At 40.4% G+C, this 25,001-nt stretch overlaps 1 protein-coding gene across 2 annotated transcripts; it reads right to left on the bottom strand.

Annotated features, from left to right (window-relative positions):
* Positions 1–709: 709 nt before the first annotated feature.
* Positions 710–25,001, bottom strand: SLC7A2 (solute carrier family 7 member 2). 2 transcript variants are annotated; one of them, XM_003412319.4, is made up of 11 exons: positions 24,140–25,001; positions 23,508–23,663; positions 19,909–20,074; positions 18,894–19,027; positions 17,510–17,732; positions 15,292–15,431; positions 12,133–12,235; positions 9,872–10,077; positions 8,176–8,342; positions 7,312–7,420; positions 710–4,949 (listed from the first exon to the last, which is right to left on the bottom strand). In XM_003412319.4, the coding sequence occupies exons 1-11, from the start codon at positions 24,858–24,860 to the stop codon at positions 4,759–4,761; spliced, it is 2,316 nt and encodes a 771-aa protein (XP_003412367.3). In that variant the 5' UTR covers positions 24,861–25,001; the 3' UTR covers positions 710–4,758. The 2 variants fall into 2 exon arrangements, with proteins under 2 accessions (XP_003412367.3, XP_010590803.3); XM_010592501.3 differs by lacking the exon at positions 15,292–15,431 and adding an exon at positions 14,910–15,046.

Below are 25,001 nucleotides of genomic sequence, written 5' to 3'. Positions count from 1 at the left end.
CATCTACATGACTTAAAAACATGCCCTTTGCTGGCATTATTTACTACATAAACTTCAGGACTTTTCTCCTGGAGATTTTCGGTTCCGTTAGAGAACTTTACAAAGTAAAAACCCTATGAAGAAGGCTCTGATTTGGCACTAACATAAAGAACAGCCGATTTGCAGTTAAAAAAAAGAATCACACTAATCATGTGAATTTTAATAATCCGCGATGGACCCAAGCCCTTAAAGTTCTGTGGGAACTGTACTTTTGGGTGTTCGCTAAAAGTCACTTGAGGCTAATCAGGAGATGTCAGGCACCCACAAGCAATGTCTCAGGGAGAGAGAGGTGGAATTTTGGTGCGGCTTTCTCAGGCGGTTTTAATGCGTGACTATTATGGACCGAAAGGTCAGCAGTTCGAATCTGCCAGGTGCTCCTTGGAAACTCTATGGGGCAGTTCTAGTCTGTCCTATAGGGTTGCTATGAGACGGAATCGACTCAACGGCAGTGGGTTTGGTTTTATTTTTTTATTATTATGGAAGGGGTGTGACCTGATTGAAGAGGAAAGAAGGTAGGGTGGATCTGTCCCTCTGTCAGCATCAGCATCGCAGGGGGTTACTTTCACTTATTCTCCATCTCCAGCATTCAAATACATTTAGAAAAGAATTTGGTAAAGAGGGATTCTAATTCAAAATATTTTATTTAAAACATATCAACTATCCACAAACACCCAGGACTTAGAAAATATTTTGACTAATAGTTAAAATAAAAATGTTTTTTAAAAATTCCTTATGCAGAAAGTTTAAGAGAGGCTTACCTCTTTTAAAGGAAGAGAACTCTGAAACTGGTATTTTCTATCAACTACAGTAGCACAGTGGAGCCCTGGTGGTGTAGTGGTTAAGAGCTCAGCTGCTAACCAGAAGGTCAGCAGTTCAAATCCACCAGCTGCTCCTTGGAAACCCTAGAGGGTGGTTTTATGGTCCTATTTTTTTTTTTTTTATAGGGTCGCTATGAATTGAAATCAACTCAAAGGCTACGGTTTTATGGTGGCACAGTGGTTAAGTGCTCGGCTGCTAAACAAAAGGTCAGCAGTTCGAGCCCACGAGCTGCTCTGAGGGAGAAAGATGTGGCGGGCTGCGTCGGTAAACATTACATCCTTTGCTATCAAGGGGATTCCAACTCATAGCCACCTCGGAAGCCCTGCGGGGCAGTTCTGCTCTGTCCTGTGGAGCTGGTAGGAGCTGGAACCGATTCGACGGGGTGCGGTGGGTAAACACACCAATAGTAGTTTTTCTGTAAGTTTATATCTCAAATTATGCTTTGGCCTTAGTTTGCCGGTTTACCCCTGGGGAAAATGTGATTAAGCAATAATCTACATTTCAGTATGTATCAGAACTTACAATTTTTAAACTTGAATTTGCATAGCTGTCTTCCTAGAGGGAGGGCTGGCGCTGCCTTTATGTGGTAGCTCAAATCGTTGCCTCTTTGTTTTTTTTTTTAGTATGAAACGAAGGTGCTGTTACGAGAAGTTATCTCACTGAAAATGCTAAGAGAACATATTTCTGAAAGTAAAAAAGAAAATGTAAGCTGCTGTTTTTACTCAATGACAATTCAGAGAATGTGTATATGTATTTTTTAATTTCCGGAGAGGACTTTATATGAAGTTGATTGATTACTAGTCAAATATATACAAAACATTTGGTTAATCCTAAGAAAGTGAAAAGAACATCTTCTTCAAAAGGTTAAGAATCCAAATACAGGAAGAGAGGTGGTAAAAGACTTGATAGTACTGGCTTTTACTAATAAACACATACCAAGACAGATACGTCAGAAAAGGTGTAACACAAACAAGTAAACTGAAATGCTCTATGGCCCTCTACCCCGACTCCATTTCAGGCTATAAAACACCTGTTATAATGTCCTAGAGTTTAGTGATTTCATATTAGAAACATTATAAATATTCCTTAAAGAATCTATTGATAGAAAATATTATACATATAAAATTGTTGTATATCTCAAAATAGTTTAAAACCTAATAATTTTATATAGGCATACCTATCAATATAAAACAATTTTTCTCCACATCAGTTGGGTTTCTGATCCACATAAAAATATCATTTCCAAAGTCCATCAGAGACCCAACTTACTTACACACTGGCATTTGAAATACATCTATATATCCACACACCCACACATGCACACGTAAATATGTTGACACACACACACACAAACATACATGCCCGTTTAAGTCATCACAGGGTGGGAAAAAAGCACAGTCACCAGCAAAGTATTTTATCCTCGATATCTGTGTTTGTGAAGTGTTTCAATGTGCAGAAGTCATTTTTTAACTAAATCTTGCTCTTCATTGGACACAGTGGACATAGTTTTAGCTGCCTGTCATGTTCTAAACACATTTCTTGATTTTTTTTTTACAGTAAAAGAGTTAGATGTTTATATATCCAATTCCTCATATTCCCTGTGAAGGGCTATTTTTATTTATTGGAGATAAAAAGGGGTTCTCAGTGTGTGGCTGCAAGACGGAGGATTTTCGAGTACACCTGCAGTCCTTTAAAAAGCGTTTTCCCACTGGCTTCTCTGAGCTCTCCTCTCCAGTAAAACACGGAGTTTGAAAGGAGTCTAAACTTCAGGTTTCACCACGTGCACCCTGGAAATTGTGGAATGTCAGTACTGATTTCTGTGTCAAGGATGCTACGACATAGCAGCTGGAAGGCCAGGCTTTCTACCTGTGTATTTGATGTTTAATCACGATACCCTCTTGGCTAAACAAATCCATCACATCTTGTTTTTTAATGGCATCCACAAAATAACTGACCTCTTGGAAGAGCTGTTAGAAAAACGAATGTTCCCCTTGTCTTTGGATTAGTCTGGTTCAACTGGCGTGCGTGGTAACCATGTTCACCACAAGGATCTTGGGATTGTAACCCATTCATAAATCTTTAGCTTCTCGCCTCATCTAGTGAAACTACGTAATTATTTGTAAGAAAAAAAATTTCACGAGAAGCAAAGCACACTGCAGCTAAACAGTTCAGTGTCAGAAAACCCTATAAAGTGAAATACAGCAATTAGAGAATTTTACATGTAAAAAAAATTTTTTTTCGTTCATATACAAAGGTCACTGTGCTTATAGTTTTACTTCAATTTGATTAACTTTCTAGATTGGAGTTTAAAATAATCATGTATTTGACCAAAACATTTTTTCCCTAACCACTGATGGGTTATTGTACAATGCTGGTGTTCGTATTATTAATAGCTTTAATGTAATCATTTGAAAACAAATGAAATCAAAAGTGCTAAATAATTTATTTGAAGGGGCGAACATTCCTAAATGTCTCCGAAAGAAACATCAGAGGCAAATTAGATATGAAGCCCTCAAATTGGGCCAAATGCCCTTTAATAGCTGAATAGGCACTTTAATGTCAGAATAGGGAAATTTCTCTTCTTGTACCCCTTTATTTTCCCCCCTTTTTTTCCATGAAATAAAGACAGAATTTGTTACTGTAGCCCCACATATTTAGAGCAAAACAAAACAGTAATAGAAAAAAAAGAAAAGGAGTGAATTCTGTGTCTGAAGAGGTTAGAAGAACTGACGTGTGATTAGTTATTAAAGAATGGAAAGTGGTACGAATCGTTCCACCAATTGTGTGATGTGGGAGACTCAACTGGCTTATTTTAAGTGGCTTTCAAAGCAAGGGTGTTTGGTATCAATTTGATCTAACGTGAGCTTTCTGGCTGTGCAGGGCCCTACCCCAGTAGAGCACGTGACTCCTTCAAGCCCCTGATGGGGTGGAGAGGTGCCATCATTCACAGCAGGCGAGGGGCTCCAACTTAAGGTGCAGGGATTAAGAGCTCAGCTGTTACTCCAAAGGTCGGCAGTTTCAATCCACCAGGCGCTCCTTGGAAACCCTGTGGGGCAATTCTACGCTGCCCTATAGGGTCACTATGAGTCAGAATCGACTCAATGGCAATAGTTTTTTGTTATTGTTGTTCGCTCTCAAAGAAGACAGGAGTTCACAGGGGTACCATTGGTGACTCAGTGCCACTTCTGTGTTGCACAGAACAGCAGAAACAAACACTCTTACTGGCTGAGTTTTAGCAAACGGTCATTCCTCATAGGAAACAAAACAAAACAAACACCTATATGAAACCCACTGCTGGCATTTACAACTTAAAGAAATGGCTCTTTCCTATCCCACCCTCTCACCCCTGACCAGTGATACACACCGTGATGGGTGATTGCGTTTTCAGCATGTTCTAAATAAGAACATATACAGAACATTTTCTCTTCAGGGATTTACCTCCATTTCAGACTGTGCGGTATATGTCACCCCGTAATGACAACACTGGAAAAATGTAATGCAATAACAGGCAAACACCAACAGTTCTCAACATTCACCTTCCCCAACATGTACATCCACACACCCACACCCACACACACGCTGCCTGGGGATAGCCATCACTGAGGAGGGAGCTCAGCTGGAGGTTACCCCAGGCACATACATTCAGCACACCAGGGGATGCTGTCCCCAAGAGTGAGCACACATTAGTGTGAACTATGCCCATAGCACACCCATGACAACCTAGCATGATGACGACAGCCTCGCATGATGATGACAGCCTAGCATGATGACGACAGCCTAGCATGATGACGACAGCCTAGCATGATGACGACAACCTAGCATGATGACGACAGTCTGTCATAGTTACTCCATGTAGGACATGTAGGTTAAGAGGGCGGAGCAGCCCTGCACCTGCAGACGTTAGCACTCGCTTGTCTTTTCGTGGAACGGGAAAGGTAAACTGAGGCTTCTTTGGTGACGGTCATTTGCTTGCATGGCAGATTTCACTGCTGTTGCCGCGTTTACACTGCCTGAATCATCATCTTCATCTTCGTCCTCCGAACCACGCTCCAGGCTGTGTCTGATGCCATAAGCAAAGTAAATCAGGAAGCCTTTTGGGGGAGAAAAAAAAAAAATCAGTGTTTTAGGTACGTCAGGCTTTACCTGTTTTAATGTGGGAAATGTAATACAGAAATCTGTGGAGACCTTTTCCCTTCTCTTTCTGTGCCAGTTTAGGACTGAGTACAAATACAGGCTACCACGCAAAACGCCTTCTTGATAAACGTGCCCCTTCATTGTTAATACCCAAATTCTATACAATGTGTCTTTCCACAAAAGTTTTCCAGGCAATGTTCTTATGGGAAAAGAATTTATGTTTATGTTCTCAAAACTCAATATAACATTTTAAACAAAAGGTTATGAGGAGTGAAGTCTCAAATTATATCCCAAATACAGATGGAGCGTTATCAGAGTCGCAATCAGACATTTTGAAAAGTATGCCCAGTGTTAACAGGGGGGACACGGGTGTGCCTTACTTAGTGTCATTGTCCCCGGGAGGGGCCATGTAACTGTGCACAAAACAGCTGTTTATTAACAGCCTGGCTGACTGGGGATTAGGAGGCAATGTTTTATGTAACCACAAAAGATAGTTTATTACTTACATGTTGGTATTTAGTTATGTTTCAGGAAACTGGTAAAGGTTTTTGGGTTGATGTGAAATGCATACAATTTTTCCCATTTAAAATAATGGGTATTAGGCTACTAATTTGCATTTTGGCATGTCCAATTATTAGGAATAATTTTATTACCTCTCATTTCCTGGGAAGGTTTCAAGATCCAGCCCTCCCTGCCTTCAAATAAAGATACTATCATTATCACCATTTTACACAAAAACTGAGGCACAAAAATGGTAGGCAACTTGGCCTAAGTCAGACAGCTAATAAATGGCAGGAGCAGATTCAAACACAGATAGTCTAGCTCTATGGTTCATGCTTTTAACCAAAATCAAATACATTAAACAAGAACGAGCTAAGATTCGAGGCAAGAGGTGAAGTGGTTTGTTTGTGAAAAAGCAGGACGGGTAGAGAAGCTTTCCTCCAGGTAAGAGACATACTCATCTGAGTTCAGAGTAGGGGAGTCAGTTCTATTGTCCTCGTGCCCATGGGACGGCTCAGCAGCCTGGCAGCCCCTGGGGAGGTGCAGGACCCCAAAAGGAATTGCTCTCTGGCACATTCCTGGTGGTACAGCCAATTGGCAGGAGATTCCCATCAGCACCCTGGCTCTGAAATAGCAGAGCCACCTGACCAGAAGTCCCCATAGTGACAGAAACAGTGAGCAACCCGTGTGGACAGACCACCTTTGACCAAAGCACACTCCCTAATTCCTTAGCACAGCTTAGGCCTCCAAAGCCTGGACACAACTCCACTGTGGGTAGGCGGGGGGTGGGCAACACTGACTGAGCTAAATCTCCCATCAGCCCAACTGGGTCGGTGTCTTAGAATTGGAATTAGGTTACAGCCAAAACAAACACATACACAAAAGTGAATTAGGAGACTAAGAGTCTTTTTTATTAAGTTAACTGGGGGACTGGCAACAAGCAGAAACTCTCAAACTCCTCAGGCCCCCAAACCAATGCAGCTTAGGCTTTCATTTCCCACCTCTTGACACTGCAGCCCCCACTTCACATTTTTTGAGCCAGTCTGATTTAGTTACAACAAACTTATGCTCCTAATTTCTAACTCAGGTTTCACATTGGAATCTGAATAAGTTATAATGAAAACCAGAATGTCTTACAGATATAAATAAGCTAAGTCAAGTTACTTAACACTAAATTCCACCCATTGCTGTTGAGTCGATTCCAACTCCTAGCAACCCTACAGGGCAGAGTAGAACTGCCCCCCTCCCCCCCGGGGTTTCCAAGGCTGCAATCTTTACAGAAGTAGGCTGCCACATCCTTCTTCTTTGGAGCTGCTGGTGGCAATCGAACCACCAACCTTTTGGTTAGCAGCTAAGCGCTTAGTCACTGCACCACCAGGGCTCCTAAATCCCACCCCCAAACTCCAACAATAAATTTAGATCTCCGAAAAGAAAGTGCTTGCCGTTAGTTCATTCAAAACGTCCCCTGAAACCCACTGGTGCGATGGAAAGAACGGACTTTGGAATCTGAGTCTAGGACGGCCATCGACAAATTAAATCGCCTGGCTTTTTTGGCCTTCGTTTTTCTCATCCATAAATTGGAGAAAATAGAACCTACCACACGGGCTTTCGGGAGGGACTGAGTAAGCAAATGTATGTAAAAACATCTGGAAAAGTAGACACTGGGATGTTAGTGTCTCTTTACCTGTAAGAATTGGAGAAGGAAGTGAAAAGAGCCCTTGTTTCCAGGAAGGGGAATGGGTGTGTATCTGTAACCACGGGCATGAAATAGGAAAGACAGAACCAAAGCTCAGAATGCTGAAACATTCAGAGACCTACCAAGTGCCATCCAAATGCTAAATCTGATCCAAGTCTCTGCGCTCAGCTGCACCATCAAGTAGATGTTCACGAGGATGCTGAACGCCGGTAAAAACGGTAAGAATGGTACCTGAGGAGGAAAAATCTGTTTAAACATACTCAGATGTGAAAGCATGCTCCCCTAAATTATTTCAACATGGTGGCAGCTCACTGGAGATATATATTCCCACACTGTGTCCGTAAGTTTACATCCTCGTGAGAAGGACAACGTGAATGAAGACCCTTCTTCTAGAGAACACTAAAAGAAACACCACATTCACACTATTTCCAGCAGCTCAAAGCAGCAGGGGGTTTATCAGGCCCACTAACACCTGCATCGTCAGTTGGACTATCCAACAGGTTCCAAACCCAGATCTCGACAGTGACATGCCTCTGGGACTCTGGATACCCTCAGAATTTCAGGAAGACACTTCTGGGACACCCTCCTCAAGTGGAAAGCTGCTCTTAAGCTCCAACAGGACAGGCTAATTTCACTTGAAGAAGAAGGGGTTTGGGTGGAAATAATCCTCCGGCTGAGCAGGCACGGAATTTCTAGACCCCAAATACTCTATTTTCTGATACTGTAAGCTACTTGACAAGAAATTCGTTTACTATTACATATCATTTAATAGGAGCATACTCAAGTTTTTGAAAAGGGCAGTAAAACAATGACTGTTGGGAGAATACCGTGGCAAAAAGTAACATCTTCAGGAATGGCGATGTTCCTGTTAACTGGTTAACTTCTTCAGAAGCTTTCATTTGTTTACTGACTTGAAACAACTGACAAAAACTATGTAAAGAGGAAGCACACCCTGTATCTTATGATCTCTGATCCATTGCACTTACCATAAAGGAGACCTTTTGCTGACTCTGCGGCTGCCTCCAAATGGTGAGGATGGTGGCGATGCAGAGGAAAAGCAGCAGTGCCAGGAGGGCCAGGCTCCAGGCCTCCAGCCCCATGATGGCGTGAACCCCGTGGGTGGTCAGAATGCTCAGCCCCAAGACAAGGAATGCTGCAGGGGAGACAGGCAGGAAAAACAAAGCAGCACACACACTTAGCTCGCATTCCTCGCTTCAAATAGTCTGCTTTGCTAAGACATGAAGTTCTTTCTAGGCATGAGGATTCTTCACTTGGTCCTTTGTTTTTCGTTGTGGGGAGAGGTAGCTGATTCCACTGATTTAAGGACTGCTGGCTTACTCATTATTGTCACCTCCTTGGAAGCAGTCTCACCTCCAGGCACCCCCATCTAGCCTAACCTGCCCCTGTGCCCCCAGGTCCATCTTTGCTTCTGTCCTTAGACTCTATCATAGGGATTTGTGGGATGTTGTCAGGGGTGGGTATTTCCCTTTTCTCAACTGGGAAATGGCAAGTCTGTCTGTCCTATGCTGTTGTAAACACTGATTATTAATGCAAACCGGTAATATTTTATTCTACAGTCTGCGTCTTTTCTCCGTGTTTCAGAGAATGGGACCACCACTCGCCTGCGTTCCCTCTGGCCATGAGCTCTGTTTTAGGAGTCCTTGCTCTCAGACAACGCTGCGGTTCCCTTCTCTTGCCACCAACCATACTATGCTGCGAAGCCTGGAGATAGCAAGGACCATCTCTCTCTCGACATCCCAAACACCCAGCAGAGTGCCTGACCCAAAAATTATGTCCTAAAAGGTCGCTGAAAACATGAACAGGTTAGCAGACAAGGATTTTCTACATCACCGCCCGATCTCACTGGGTTCTCAGCTCTGTTGTTGGTACTTGTCCTTGGCCTGAGGCTTTTGCACCTAACAGCTAATTAAACATCTGTTTTATACTTCTGCCACTCTCGGCTTAGGGAATTTTCTACCTCTCCTCTTCTCCCGTAAAGCTGTGAAACATCTATCTTGCGAATATAAAGATGATCTCCACTGCTAGTGACCCCTTGGGCGGACATGTCGGGGCTCACGGTAGTCACTGTTATGGACTGAACTGTGTATCCCAAAATACGTGTTGGAATCCTAACCCCTACACCTATGGATGTCACCTTGTTTGGCAATAGGGCTTTCTTTGTCATGTGTATATATCAGTGTACAGTGTATACTAAACCTAACCTCTTCTGTGTTGTAAGGGGCAACACAAACACAGAGACAAAGAAGCACAAATCGGGAAGACAGGTGCCACAGGAGGAACATTAAGGAACTGAGGAACCCCTGGGGCTGCAGAAGCTGAGAGAGGTAAGGATCTCCTCGCAGAGCAGATGGAGAGAGAGCTTCTCCTAGAGTAAACCCACTCCCAGCGCCATCAAGTCTCCCAGAGTAAAAAAAAAAAAAAATTTTTTTTTTTTTTTTTTTAGTAGGAGCCCTGAATTTGGACTTCTAGCCTTCTGAACTGGGAGAAGACAAATTTCTGTTCTTTAAAGCCACTCACTTGTGGTATTTCTGTTATAGCAGCACTAGCTAACTACGATGGTCTCTAACATATTCTAAGGCCTTCGTATTCTTTCATGTCATGCCTGCATCACCTACACACATCAGCTGGACCTTTATAATGTACGCAGTGAAGAGGACTTACCCAGGAATCCTACCAGAAAGCTCACGAGACAAGCCGACTGCTGTGTAGGCACGGCGGAGGGGTAAATGAGGAACCGCAGGCTGAAGCCCTGGTCCTGAAGCATGGTGACCTGGGACTCGCTCTTGGAGGCAGGGCTAGTGCATGATGCCAGAGCCGCTTTCTCAGATGAATATTTGGGCTGCTTATAACACAACCCAGGCTGGTACCTATCCCCAAATAAAACATCTGTGTCTTTATTCTTCGATCCACAGTTGGCCAAAATGAAATGAGACAGCTGGTAAACAAATACTCCAAAGCATAGATGAGAAGGTTGGAGGGCTGTGAGACTAAGCTATTCGGGGCAAAACTAGACCGAAAGTAATGAGAATGCTGATATAATGTGAAGAATGGAACAATGTCACCACAATGTGAAGAGTGTAACAATGTTGCCACAATGTAAAGAGTGTAACAATGTCACCACAATGTGAAGAATGCAAGAATGTCACCACAATGTGAAGAATGTAACCATGTCCCCAAGCTTCACATGGAGAAACTGTTAAATGGGAGCCTGTTTTGCTGCTGTGTACACTTTTACTGAAAATACAATAAATGATGTTATTAAAAAAAAAAAAAACCTAAATGCAAAAAATGAAAAAAAAGAAAGAAACAAGCACCTAAAATTCCAAACGAGACACCCGAGAGTCACAGCTTGAGCAGATCACATATCTCCTGACCCAGCCCCTGAGGGTACTCGGACAGGCCACAGACCTTTTCAATAAAATACCGGCAGCAATTCTCATTTTCCTCTGAGAGCCACTTCATTACAAAGTTACATATTAGATGCAAAGAGAGCTAAATCTTACACTGAGGCCACTGTTAGTGTAGGGTGATTACTTGGAGAATGTCTACATCCAAAGGAAATGCGGTTAACGGAAACGACGGCCAGAAACTATGGTTAAACATCAACCGCAGAATGAAGTAAAACCTCTTCAGTGTGGCTTGCAAAGGCCTTACCACAATCTACCCCTCCGTCCTCATCTCCTAACTTCCCTTCTGGTTTAAGCCCAGCCAAGCTGGTCCGGACAGCCGGCCACCTCCCAGCTAGCCTCCCCAGCCCAAGCGTGGCATTCTCCTTTTTCCTCCTACCCTCGTCCTTTACAGGCTGTGTCAAGACATCTGCCTGCATCGCCTCATGGTGTCTGCCTCTAGACTCCCCAGCATGGCCTCCCTGCTTCTAGTTCCCTTCACTTATTTTTGGGACTAACGTTCTCCTCCATTTAAAGAAGAAATATGCTCACTGAAGAAAAATACACAAAACTATAAGGAAAATTAAAATCATCCATAATACCACTACCCAAAGTTAATAACAGCATTTTGGTACAATTTCATCTAGGCATCTGAGGCATAAGTATGTGTATATGTGTGTGTATACACACACCCTTACCCACACACTCACACACCACACCCCTCCCACACGCACACACACAAGGAGCTCTGGCGGCACAATAGTTAAGCTCTCAGCTGCTAACCGAAAGGTCAGAGGCTTGAACCCACCAGCCACTTGGCAGGAGAAAGACCTGGTGATCTGCTCCCATAAAGATTACAGGCTAGGAAACCCTACAGGGCAGTTCTACTCTGTCATAGAGGGTTGCTAAGAATCAGAGTCGATTCAACACCACACAATAACAATACACACACACATAATACGTATATATATATGCTTCGCCATATAAATTTATGAGGTATTATTTAAATAAATTCAGATGCATATATAGCTTTGCATCCTAAAACTGACACATTTCCCCAAGTAATTTAGTATCATTTTGTCTGTTGTATGAGATTCCACCGAATAAATCCACCCTCATTTATTTCCACATTTATTTAACCATATTCAGGTTAGCTCAGTTTTTTCACTACTGTAAATTACATTTTCCATGTACATCCTTTATAGAGATCTGTGTGTCTCTCTCTGATTAAATCTTTAGTACAAAATCTTAGCAGTCCAATGAGTAGGACAAAATATATGAGTATTATCCATTACAACAACATGCCTTCTACATACATGATCCAACCCATTGCTCATTGTCAACTGAATTGTATTTGATTCTTTGCTAAGGACCAAGGATGCTTATTCCACTTTCTATTTATGTTTGTCTGTACGTGGACTCTCAATTCTGTGAGACCTGTAGCTCTCTGAAAGCAAGGGCGACAAGCCCTATTTTTTTACACTTATCCCACAGAACACACACTCTTCAAACCGCCTGGCAATAAGGTCAACTCACCTGAGAATGAGGACGCAGGCTGCAACCAGAGAGTAGGCCAGAAGTGTGCCAATGGACATCATGTCCACGAGTGCCTTCAGGTCAAACAGGAACGCCATCAGAGCTATTGGGAACAGAAAAGAAAGGTGAAGAAAGAGGCCCAGGGTTAATCCCATACAGTACGTAACTTTCAAGTTGGGGCAAGTGACTGACACTTCTTGTTTTAGTACCAATGATGGCTCAAACAAAGTATAGAAAATCTATTTCTCACAGTTAGTAAGATGTTCTTTAGGTCATATAAACAGCTAGTAGAACTGCCCCATAGGGTTTCCAAGGAGCAGCTGGTGGATTCGAACTGTCGGCCTTTTGGTTTGCAGCCGAGCTCTTAACCACTGCACCACCGGGGCTCCAAACTACTAATTAAACTTCAAAAACCCCCAAACTATCTATCAAGTACAAAATGTGTCTACTTTGGTCACTTAAAAAACACTTCTAACAAAGAATGAAAATATTATACGACAGCTCACTTGTCTTTTGATGGTTCAGAAAAAAAACACTGCTAGGGAATATTGAGTAACTTTTTTTAAACTATAAAAAAAATTCAAGCAGAAGAGTTTTCATTAACAGATAGTATACAATCATTTTAATTTTCACCTCCTTTTTGAGTTAAGTCATATGCAAAATAAAATAATTTTCAAGTAAATTTTGTTTGTGATATAGGCTAAATCCTACTCTGGTTATAACCATGCACTCTGAGCAGACCCAATAACGTTAAAAGGCAAAATATAATTTACAGAGCTGAACAGTTAACTCACACTTGGAAACTTTTTTTCCATTGAAACATCAAAATAGTGAAAATATTAATTTGAATTTACCACACGGTTGTCCCTGTCTATGACGGTAAGTAACCGACACCAAACCTGCTGCCGTAGAGTCAGTTCTGGCTCAGACCTAGGACAAGGCAGAACTACCCACGGGGTTTCTAAGGGGTGGCTGCTGGGTTCAAACTGCCGACCTTTTGGTTAGCAGCCTGAGCTCTTAACCACTGTGCCACCAGGGCTCTTCATGTATATCAGATTAATAAATTTTCAATATTTTTTTGAGAATAACAAATAACCAAAATACGGTAGCCAAAATAGAGGCAACAATTATTATCTACACAACTTCTCCGATTTAAGTTAAAAATGAGCAAAGTAATGTGTGAGGGTACAAAATAACACAAATATATTTTTTACGGCAGTTTTAAAAAGCTTTGTATTACAACTGTCTTATTTTAATTACTAATTTCAATATCTTACTAATTATGCTGCCAAATTTAATTCTTTCTGAATGAAGGAGAAGGATAGATTTTTTTTAAATTCTGAATACAAAGTAGAGTATTACTGGACAAGTTTGTTATTTAAAAAAAAAGCTTTTATGGAGTAAACAGAATGCTTGATCTTTTGTCTAGAAACATTCATAAACTATTTTCAATATCATAAAGCACTGCTCAATAATAAAATGGGCCATAGATCTTCTGGAGCCCTGGTGGTGCAGTGGTTAAGAACTCAGCTGCTAACCAAAAAAGGTTGGCAGTTGGAATCTACCAGCCACTTCCTGGAAACGCTATGTGGCAGTTCTTTGTCCTGTAGGGTCGCTATGAGTCGGAATCGACTTGACAGCAACAGATTCGGTTTTTGGCTTTGGATCACGTAGCGCAACCTTCTTTTTTCTGGGGATGGAAATCTAAGCCCTGAGAAAATTAGTGATTCGCCCTTCCAACTATGTCCAATAAGCTGCCAAATTTATTAGAAAACTCTTGCAAAAGTAGGTTGTTTAGGCAAATGCTTTCTGATCCTAACAAAATCCAATTTCATACATAATTATTAGCATTCTCTAACTTAATTTCCCAACAATTTAGAGCCCTAACAAAATGATCATTTTGGTATGAATTTCTACTACCAAGATCATTTTATCTATAATGTTTGCTGAAGTCTTTCTCTTCCTGCCTATAACAGTACCTTTAAAGCCATTTTCTCCCTCTGTAGAATTTCTTTGAAAATTTCAATATAGAATGAGTCTGGTCAAAGGCTTTGGTATGTTAATGAGAGGCCAAGAGGTAGGTATTTGTATTTTCTGAACATTACTTAAGTACTAAAAGAGTTGAAAGGAAAAACAGACTCGTGATGGGGTTTCAGAGGACACATGTGTTAATAACTCTTAGAGAGCCAAGATGGCCCAGGAAGTGGGGACGCCCACTTCTGACGAGAGCGATTACAATGACCAAGTACAAATTGCCTTTGGTGTTTCTTATACTTCATTAGGAACGGGCAAAGTTGAGGGTTTTTGTTGTTTTGTTTTCAAAGCCGAGTTTTAAAAAAAATCCTGTGGCCTTTATAGTAATATTTCACTTGCATCCTGAGCAAGAAAGAAAACATTGAATCATTATTTTACATTAATACTTCAAAAATTAAGCAATTATCCCTTAAGATTTCATATGTCACAAATATAATTTTATGCACTAGTTCATCAATCAGTAAAGAATTTGATACCTGATACGTAATGAAGACCCATCACAACCCTTTGTACATTTTTTAGATACCCAAGAGGTTACAATAATGAAACAGTAAAATGCCCCAAAGGTCAGCATACCACCAGCACCACAATTTTCAGCGGTCATCCCAGTGCTCACACCCTAATTCACCCGTGATTTTGTTCTTAACTTCCATGCAGAGCAAGCAGACCCTCTTGATAAGTCCATGCGTGGGCACAAAGCATTCAAGTTCAATGTTGAAGAAGCCCCGGTTTGTAGAGCTTACCAGAAATGACCCCTGCTGTCAACGTGGCAGCAACTGGTGACTGCCTCCTACTCACTCTGCCAAGAAATCTAAACAGTAAACCATCCCGGGCCATGGCAAACAGAATTCGGGGTAAAGGGAACATAGAGCCCAGAAGACTGGAACAGAAAAATTCATAATCCACATGTGAGATGTCACTAGTAGCCTAGAAGGGCACATACAGGTAAAGACGGGACACGCGACAGTGCAGAACCTACTCCAAAAAAATTCAAAATAGAAAACACTCACAAAAAAGTTATTGACTTTCACATTCCCCACAACGGAAAATCACCTAGCTTGCTATGTTTCAGAGTCTGTGATGGACACGATCCCCCTTTTCTTATAAAAGTCAACTGTCTCTCACCTGCCACCGCACCGGATGATAAAGTACCAATTACTGGTGTCTTCGTTTTGGAATTGACTTGAGCTAGACATTTGAAAAGCAACCCATCCTCCGCCATAGCATAGATTACACGAGGCATTGGGAAAATGGATCCAAGAAGACTGAATAAAAAGCAAACACATGCCATATGGCAAACACAGTCATGCGAGATTATATCCAAGAATTAAAACAAAGTAACTGCGTAAAGCTCAGCACAGGAGCTGTATTTACACAGCCATATTATTGTAAAAAATGCACTATGATTGGGCATTTAAATATATTTGCCAACAGCAAAAAATCCAAACCCGTTGCCGTCAAGTCGATTCCGACTCGTGGCGACCCTCCAGGACAGAGTAGAACTGCCCCATAGAGTTTCCAAGGAGCACCTGGTGGATTCGAACTGCCGACCTTTTGGTTAGCAGCCATAGTTCTTAACCACTATGCCACCAGGGTTTCCATATTTGTCAATAATTACATTATATTTGTTTGTGGATATTTGCTTGGCAAAATGATCAGATTAAAAACAATATTGCAAGTAATTTGTACATATCCATGATTATTACTGAATTAAAACGAATTAATTTAAACCTTGTGAAAAGACCCAAAACCAAGCATATCATTAAGACATTTTTAGCAGCAATATTTCAGAGAATATAATTCTTAAGTGGATATTTAATTAGAGATTAAATAATTTATTTCAAAGCATAGCCATCTGATTTATTCAATAATTACGTATTTTGTGTATTTATTTTACCATTATTTTTCTCATACAGCCTGACCATTGATTGAATTAGTCATAATCACCAACATCATAAGGTGGAAAAAAGGTTAAAAAAAATCAGCTTATTGTAAATTTAGTACTTAGAAGTGGTCATGGTTAAAAGTTAGTAACAGTGAAGTTCAAGAAAATGACTTTTGCTTAAGATGTTTTGAATTACTTGTGTGTTTTGTGGTTCCACCATTCCATCTATGATTTAGTTGTGAAAAAGTCATTTAAGAGAAAAGAAGAAAAATATTTTATTAAAAAAACCCAAAAGCCCATCTTTTTTCTTTATGTTTTAATAAATCTAGGTGGAGATTGGCCATGGATAATCTTTGCTAACCTCTTCTAAAACCATGGGGGAATGGTATCTTCTCAGTTCATACTTTCGAAACTGTTTGAAACTATTCAAAATAAACCTCACACTAGCATTTTGCTGAAAAGCCAATGTGAGTAATTTCTAATTGCTAGTTAATATTATCTTAAAAAGAAAATAAAAAGGAGCTGGAGAAAAATAATAAAGCTGCATTGATGAATTACATAAACAGGTTTTTTTTTTTTTAGACCTTTAAAAAACTTTCATTTCAAAAAATCAGGGATCAGACAAAGAGATTCATTTTTTCTTTGTAAGTACATCACTGTACGGAACTCGAATGAAATATCTTGCTTATGGATCATATGTTAGTGTGAAATATGAGTAGCTTAGAAAACCTGAGAAATGAGTCCTAAGGTATGAAAACAAGCAGCGTCTGAGAATCTGAACACTTGAGAGTTGACTACCTTTCTCTTTTCACATAGATATTACATGAATTTTCAGCCTGAAGTTGAGAATGGAAATGTCTTTTCTAGACCAAATTCATTCTGATCAATGCTAAGAGGGAAAGTCTCAGTGCTTCACAATAAAAACACACTACATTTAACAATGCTAAAGCATATAGCTTCACCTTGCACAGACTCAAAATTACTTTAAAAGACAGACCAGAAAAAGTCAAGTCTGCAATAAGGTCTCTATGGTAACGCCAAAGCCAAAAGACGACATTCTATCTATAAGCATCTTTTTAACTGTCTCGATAAAGTACATTACCTCACTGTAAATAGTTATTTAAAATTATTCAAACAACCTCCTCCTAAAGTTTTATTACACACACATCTATGAATATGTGTGAGATACATTGTGTATCTGTGTGCAAATGCACAGACACTTCTACGGAAGCGTGCACCATTACTTTATTGAAAAACTCATTGTTAACTGAGTGTTAAAAGTTATCCCTTAAAATTTGTATATGGCAGTTATGGGCAAACTATTCAGAGAATGCATTGTTTGTGTATTTGTTCTTTATATTAGGATATTTTTAAAAACATACAGAAGCAGTTCTCTTGACACTGACAAGGCTTTGCAGTGACCCACAGAGCCCCTGCCCCAAAGACAATCCAACGTACCTCGTTGACAAAGCACAGAGGGAGCCTGCTGCAACGACATATTTGGCAGGACCCCATCCAACGTATTCAAATGCTACAGGAAGGGGACTTTTCTCATCCAGGAGGTAGTAGGGCATCATAAGTGTTAAAGCTGCAGAGACCCCAAAGTAGGCCATAAAGCAAACAAGTAAAGAAGTCACAATTCCAATAGGGATAGCCTTCTGGGGATTCCGGACTTCTTCACCTAAGGAAATATAAGCAAGCAAAAGACGTGTGTGTTTAATAAAACGTGACTAGGTAAAGCAGTTATTTTGTATGGCAGCAATCTACTCTGCTTTTTCCCTTTCTGTTTTCTTAGCTTAATTCATCTATTCTACGGGAAACTTCCTCTCTTCTTGAGGGAACTTTGCTATTACATAAAAAAAAAATTCAGCTCCCAGGGGGAAAAGAGAAAGGAAGAAGTCATGGAAATCAGTTTCCTATCTCCAGAAAGAAAAACCCTGGCACACCAGCGCTGTAAAATGTTTAGCAATAGGATAGCAGTCTTAATCCGTGCGGAGAACGATTCATCCGCAGAGATTAAATGACAGGCATAGCACTCGAGAGGCAAGGCTTAAATAAACTTCAACCCAGTGCATGTATTTATAGTACACTCTAGTTTCAGTTAAAAAAAAAAGTATACTTTGGGTCCTTTTAATAAGATTTGGCATTTGAAGTATCCAAAACATGGTCAAGTATAAGACCATCTGACATAATCACTTTTCATACAGGATAAAGAGAAAAGAATTAGCACAGTAACTTTTGTCCTACTGGAGGAAAAAAAAAAGGCTATTTAAATGCAGGATGACTATTTGTTACTCATTCTGACAGCGCTGACAGAGAAAGCTAAGAACAGGAATAACTACTAACATTTATAAGTATTTGACAGCTTGCAAAATATTTTTCATATGTATTATTATCTTAGATAATTTTCAGAAGGTCTCAGAGGTAGGACTGCTCTCCCAATTTTACTGATAAGAAAACCATGGCTCAGAGGGCTTCACCAAGCTTCTTTTTACCGTACATAGCAGGTGGCATAGCTGGTTGGAGCCCTGGTGGTGCAGCGGTTAAGAGCTTGGCTGCTAACCAAAAGATCAGCAGTTTGAATCCACCAGCCACTCCTTGGAAACCCTATGGAGCAAGCAGTTCTACTCTGTCCTGTTGGGTCGCTATGAGTCAGAACTGACTCAACGGCAATGGATTTTGTTTTGGGGTTTTCTTTTTGTTTTTGGGTACAGTTGGTTGGGAACAGCCTTTCTTACCCCAAATCCCATTGTCTTTCCTCAAACCTCTGCTGTGCCCGTGGGTACACATGGGATAAAGGAATGCCTTCTCTTGATACACAGAGCCAAGAATCTGCTCTTACCAGTTGTTGCAATGCAATCAAATCCCACAAAGGCATAAAAGCAAGTTGCAGCACCGGCCAAAGTTCCCGTGATGCCGAAAGGCATAAAGCCACCAGCCCCATAGACATATGTTCCATTTTCAGAAGGTAGCTTTCTAAAAGAGGGAACAAACACATCAGAAAGTTATTTTTTATGGAAAACTGCTTCCCAGTAATATATTTCAAACTACTTCCATAAGCGGTTGTTGTAGTCATCAGCTCTTTGAAGGTGGCACATATAGTCACGTGTGGCTTAGTGTTGACACTCTGTGAAATAGGAGGTTATGGGATTTGAACATTCCTATTATATAGAGGCAGTTCTTGAATTACGAACAAGTTCTGTTCCTAAATCTGTCTTTAAGTCAAATTTGTATATAAATTGGAAGAATTAGGTACGGTTCGTAGCCAACACCAGTCAAATGTTTGCCTTAGTATATAGGATATAGCATACTTTCCTACGCACAAAAAATATTAAAGAAACACTTCCAGAGACACTAAAACATCTTTAACATAAAAATGATAATGTTTTGATGCATGTCACAAAGTAGCACCTGTTTGTTATTATGAACCATTCTATGTACCTCATATTTTAACATAATAGGTTTTATAGCTTAGTTCATAACCACGGGTTGCACGTAAGTCTACCATAACCTTACGGGACCATGGACGAATATGCGGTCGGATGTTGCCCGAATGGATACTATGTGGTACATGACTTTATAAAACTAAAATTTCTGTTATTTTAAGTCATCTACTTTAAAATGTTTTTTTATGGTAGCCCTAGGATATTAACCCGATATCTGTATATTTCTGTTTGGGAGGGAGCCTGGGTAGAAGAGTCTTGGAATAGAACAACCCCTCAGAAAGGTCTCAGAAGCAAAAAGTTTGAGAACCATCCCTCTAGAGGGAAACTTTCATGTATGTGCTCTTAAAATGTCATGTAAAACAAAAAGCAGGCAAAAAAAAAAAAAAAGGATGAAAACGACAAATATTTTACCTGGTGCTTGCTGATATATTTCTGAGAAATTCTTCACTGATCTTCCAGTTTGCCACATTTCCTTTCACAAATCCAGCGACCATCACAAAAAGAAGGACCAGCATATTAATAGCTGTGAAGACTTTATTCACCCATGCGGACTCTTTTACTCCAAAGGATAAAAGACCTATGGAAAAAGAAAGGACATTCTAATTTTTACGTAAGCTTTAGGAAAGGCAATGGCATTTTGAGGTTATTAGGCGCTTTAGGATATCATGTCACTAGCATTCGTATATTTAACTTGCATTATTCATTTCTATTGTGGGCTCTTAATAGTTGCCTCATTGTGAAACAATTTCTTCTGCAGACAGACAGGTTATACTCACAGTCCTGAGACACCATGTTCTTTAATAAATATATAAACCTGATGCCATGAAGAGTGTGCTTCTTAGTTCAAATAGATACACAAGACTAAACGGGCAGCTCCTGTCCGGAGATGGGAAGAGAAGGCAGAAAGGGACAGGAGCTGGTTGAATGGACACGGGAAATCTGGGGTGGAAAGGGGGAGTGTGCCGTCCCATTATAGGGAGAGCAACTAGGGTCACATAACAATGTGTGTATCAATTTTTTTATGAGAAACTAACTTGAGCTGTAAACTTTCATCTAAAGCACAGTTTAAAAAAACTGGCGGGGGGGGGGTGTGGAAATAAATACGTAAACCTAGAAACTTCAACTATTATTACCAAAGGGTAACCAAAAACCAAACCTACTGCCGACGAGTCAATTCCAACTCATAGAGACCCTATACAACAAAGAAGAACTGTCCCATATGGTTTCCAAAGCTGTAATCTTTACAGTTCAAACCCACCCGCAGCTCCATGGAGAAAGATGTCACAGTCCTCCTCTGTAAAAACTCACAGCCTTGGAAACCCTAAGGGGCAGTTCTGCTCAATTCTATAGGGTCACTATGAGTTGGAACCGACTCAATGGCAGCAGGATTGTTGGTGTAGATATGGGGAATAAGCAAGTAAACATGTGGGATAATCCTTTCATAGCAATCATTTACCCAGTTGTAAAAAATAAACTTGCTTAGGTCCATAATTCACATCTTATTCCAGGTGGATGAAAGATATGAATATGAAAAACATAATCATGAAAATGTTAGTAGGAAACATAAATGAATGTTTTTGGATTACACACACACACCCATTGCCATTGAGTCAATTCCAAGTCATAGCAACCCTATGGGTTAATGTGAGGGAAAATCTTTCTAAACGTAGAAACTGGAAAAAAAAAAAAAAAATTTATAGATCAGACAAATACAATTCTAAAACTTTCCGCTTGCACCACCCAGGCTCCTTAGCCTATACTTCAAGGAAGGCTATGACAGTGGACAAATTAGGACAAACAACACCGGCCAACCCCTGAGTCTTGCCGTGGAATTTAACGATTCTAATTGTGGCACACCTACATGCTTCTTATCATTTAAAGATGAAAGCTGGGTATTTTAAGTTCAGTGAAATCATCCTTATAAACTATGATGTAGGTAATACAATATTAGCTAGGCAGTTCAGAAACAAACAGGAAAAATCTATCACCTTTTAAAAAGATAATTGATGCATTTTTTTCTTGACATTAGCAGCTGCTGGGTTTGAACTGTAAAGATTACAGCCTTGGAAACCTTATGGGGCAGTTCTTTGTCGTATAGGGTCACTATGAGTTGGAATCGACTCGTCGGCAGTAGGTTTGGTTTTTGGTTACCCTTTGGTAATAATGGTTGAAGTTTCTAGGCTTACGTATTTATTTCCACACCCCGCCCCCCTCCCCGTTTTTTTAAATTGTGGTTTAGATGAAAGTTTACAGCTCAAGTTAGTTTCTCATAAAAAAATTGATACGCACATTGTTATGTGACCCTAGTTGCTCTCCCTATAATGTGATGGCACACTCCCCCTTTCCACCCTGGATTTCCCGTGTCCATTCAACCAGTTCCTGTCCCTTTCTGCCTTCTCTTCCCACCACTGGACAGGAGCTGCCCATTTAGTCTTGTGTATCTATTTGAACTCCATGCTCTTACAACACTTGACATTAGAAGCAAAATGCAAAATATTTTAGACTTACAATTGTTGTTCATGTCCCTTTCCCAACCCATATGTAAAACATTTTAATTAAACTACTAACTTTTACAAAGGTAAAGCTATTTTTAAAATTACATAATTTTGCAAGTAGACATTTTATAATAAAAAGATATTTCTGTCTCACCCTTGTAACCAAATGAGAAAGTAGCTAGAGATAAGGTTGAACAGGAAAGCAAGGGGCCTATTATCCAGAGTAAACCAAGTAGAAAGTGGGAGCAAGCATGGATTTTATCCTAAGTACAAAGGCAAGTCACTGATGGGTTTAAGGAGGAGTGCAGGAAAGCATGACAAAACAGAAAATGTTCAAATAACTAAAACAACAAATATAATGGGGCAGTAGGGCCAACTGCCTATGAAGCAACACTGGCTACCATTGGAGTGCTCACTGTATACATCAGGCAAGAACCCTGTGTGAGGGAAGCATTGATATACTCGAACAAACTAAATCATGGAAAGGTTAAGTCAATCATTCAACATCACAAAGCCAGGAAGTTTCCTTGTGCCCTTTCTAACCACTAAACTAAGACACTGATAAAAACTGAAAACTTCCAGTAGCAAGCATGTCTGCATCATGTCTACAATGTAAACAACAGGGGGTATAAATATGTTTCCTTTTCAGCCAGGCGCCTACAATTATATACAGCCATGAAGACATGCATAGAAAAATAAGACTTCTTCTAGAAACAGTATGCTTTCAAATATCCTTAGCTGCATCTAACAAGCTGAAGTCATGCCAAAAAATTATACATTCTTCCTCACTGACGCTGCGTGGCCATTCCTGTAAACCTCCAATTAGTATTACACGACGGATGTGCCCCATCCTGTAATTTGGTGTATTCCAAATGTCATTTTCTCAGAACTGCACTTTTTCCATTCCACACAATTTAGATTAATTCTGAAGCACCACTTAAGATAACATGAGAATCAGGCCAGTGATCAGGCCCACAGCCCTATGACACTCACATCCTGTGTGCAGGGGCAGAGTAACCCGTAAGCAAGGGATAAAAAAAAAAGCAAGGGATGCACGGGTTTAATCCTCTTTACTCACTACTTTGTAGTGTGCAATTTTACATGGGTTTCACCACATCTTGACCTGGCGAAATTGCACACTACAGATTGGTAAATAAGCATAAGTAAGGTCGTGCGTACCTTGTTTATGGAGTGATCTGTTATGTATATGTATATGTATATGTATATGTATATGTATATGTATATGTATATGTATATGTATATGTATATGTATATGTATATGTATATGTATATGTATATGTATATGTATATGTATATGTATATGTATATGTATAGCACTGGGTTTGGTTGTTTTTGTGGTTATATATATATATATATATATATATATATATATACACACATACATGCACGCAGATTTAGTTTTAGTAACTCCAACCCCAAATTCAGTAGTAACCCATTTTCCCGGGACAATAATTTTTGCTCATCATGGAGAAAAGCGTAATTGGTTTTTATTACCTGCCAGAAGTAATATAAGACACACAGCAAAAAAGTCTGGGTATTCTGCAAGACCGGAATAATTCATTTTGAAGTATGTCCTAAAAAACTGGCCAATCTGTTTGCTAAGAAGTTCATCGAAGGTGCCACTCCATGCTCTTGCAACACTTGATGTACCTTCCCAAAATATAAAACATTTAGAGAACACAGGGTCAATGGCAGAAAATATAACACAGCAAGGTTTGCTGCTCTATCCTAGGATCGACAGGGGCTAGTTCACACAGAATTGAAAATTCTGAACAAAATATGAAATTATCTTGATGATTTTATAATCATACAATCATAACCAAACATTTAACTCCATAACTTTGGAATCAGATAACTTTATGTGCACTTAAAAAAAAAAACTATAATGGTTGCTTTAAAAAACTGAAGGGGTTTTTCAAACTCACTAAGGGGCACATTCGAACATGAAGCTGTATCACAGAATTTTGATATTTGGAGACATTTTAGCGATGAGAAAAATGAGACACACAGGGATGAAGTAATTCACTCAAGACGACACAGCGGCTGACTGGTGCAGACCTGGAACTGGACCTCAGGCCTCTGGCCCAGGAGTACCCCCTCTACCATTCCACACAACTGAGACATACCTATCACATAAGACAAAATGAGATTCCAGCCAGTGATGAAGGCCCACAGCTCTCCCACAGTCACATATGTGTATAAATACGCAGACCCCGTCTTGGGAACTCGGGCTCCAAATTCAGCATAGCAAAGGCCTGCCATCACAGAAGCTAGGGCAGCAATGAGGAAAGAAACAACAATACTTGGGCCAGAATCTGATTTGGCAACGTCCCCAGCAAGGACGTAAACCCCAGCTCCGAGAGTGCTTCCAACCCCCAGAGCAATGAGGTCCATGGTGGATAAGCAGCGGCATAATTTGGAATCTTCTAGACTGTCTTGAGTGACAATTTTTCTCCGGATCAGACATCGGGCAAAGGACAGGGCTGCTCTGCAGGGAATCATTCTGAAGACTGCAACCTGAGGAAGAGAAAGGAGCGGGTTAGAAGCTACACCTGCCACCACCATCCCTCTACTTGGTGACTCAGCTTCCCAGAACAATATGGCGGCTGTGTTTTCTTCACTCGTTAACCGAGGTGTGGTTCCCAGCAACCAGAGGAGGGTTTCATGACTCATGGAACAGACACTATCCCACCCATTTTCACGCCTTTGGAGTTCCTTGGGAGCATACTCATCCCGCTGAAAGTATTTGCTCCCCTCCAGTAGGGACTTGTGTAACCGCGAAAGGTGAAAGAAACATTGATTGGAGCAAAATAGCTGGGATATTAGGCAAAACCAGAAGTGCCTCATGTACCCAGATGGAAGGCACCCTGCAATAAAGCTTGCTACCCAAGCCTTGTGGGCCAGACGGGTTCGCACAGACCATGTATTTTTCCATAATATTTCTCAAAAGCTATACTACCAACCAAAAATGTAAGCACACCCAGTAAC

This window comes from Loxodonta africana, chromosome 19 (genome assembly GCF_030014295.1).
Source record: "Loxodonta africana isolate mLoxAfr1 chromosome 19, mLoxAfr1.hap2, whole genome shotgun sequence".
Lineage (NCBI taxonomy): Eukaryota > Metazoa > Chordata > Mammalia > Proboscidea > Elephantidae > Loxodonta > Loxodonta africana.
The sequence above is the reverse complement of the archived record's forward strand: the minus strand, read 5'-3'. Positions and strand labels throughout refer to the sequence as shown.

What these genes read in the sequence shown, in the direction of transcription:
- SLC7A2 (XM_003412319.4), bottom strand. Translation starts at nt 24,860, where the DNA reads ATGAGGCACTTCTGGTTTTGCCTAATATCCCAGCTATTTTGCTCCAAT. An exon ending in TGATTGCATTGCAACAACTG is followed by an intron (nt 17,733 to 18,893) that starts GTAAGAGCAGAT and finishes ATATTTCCTTAG; the next exon opens with GTGAAGAAGTCCGGAATCCC. An exon ending in ATCATCCGGTGCGGTGGCAG is followed by an intron (nt 12,236 to 15,291) that starts GTGAGAGACAGT and finishes TGTTCCCAATAG; the next exon opens with CTCTGATGGCGTTCCTGTTT.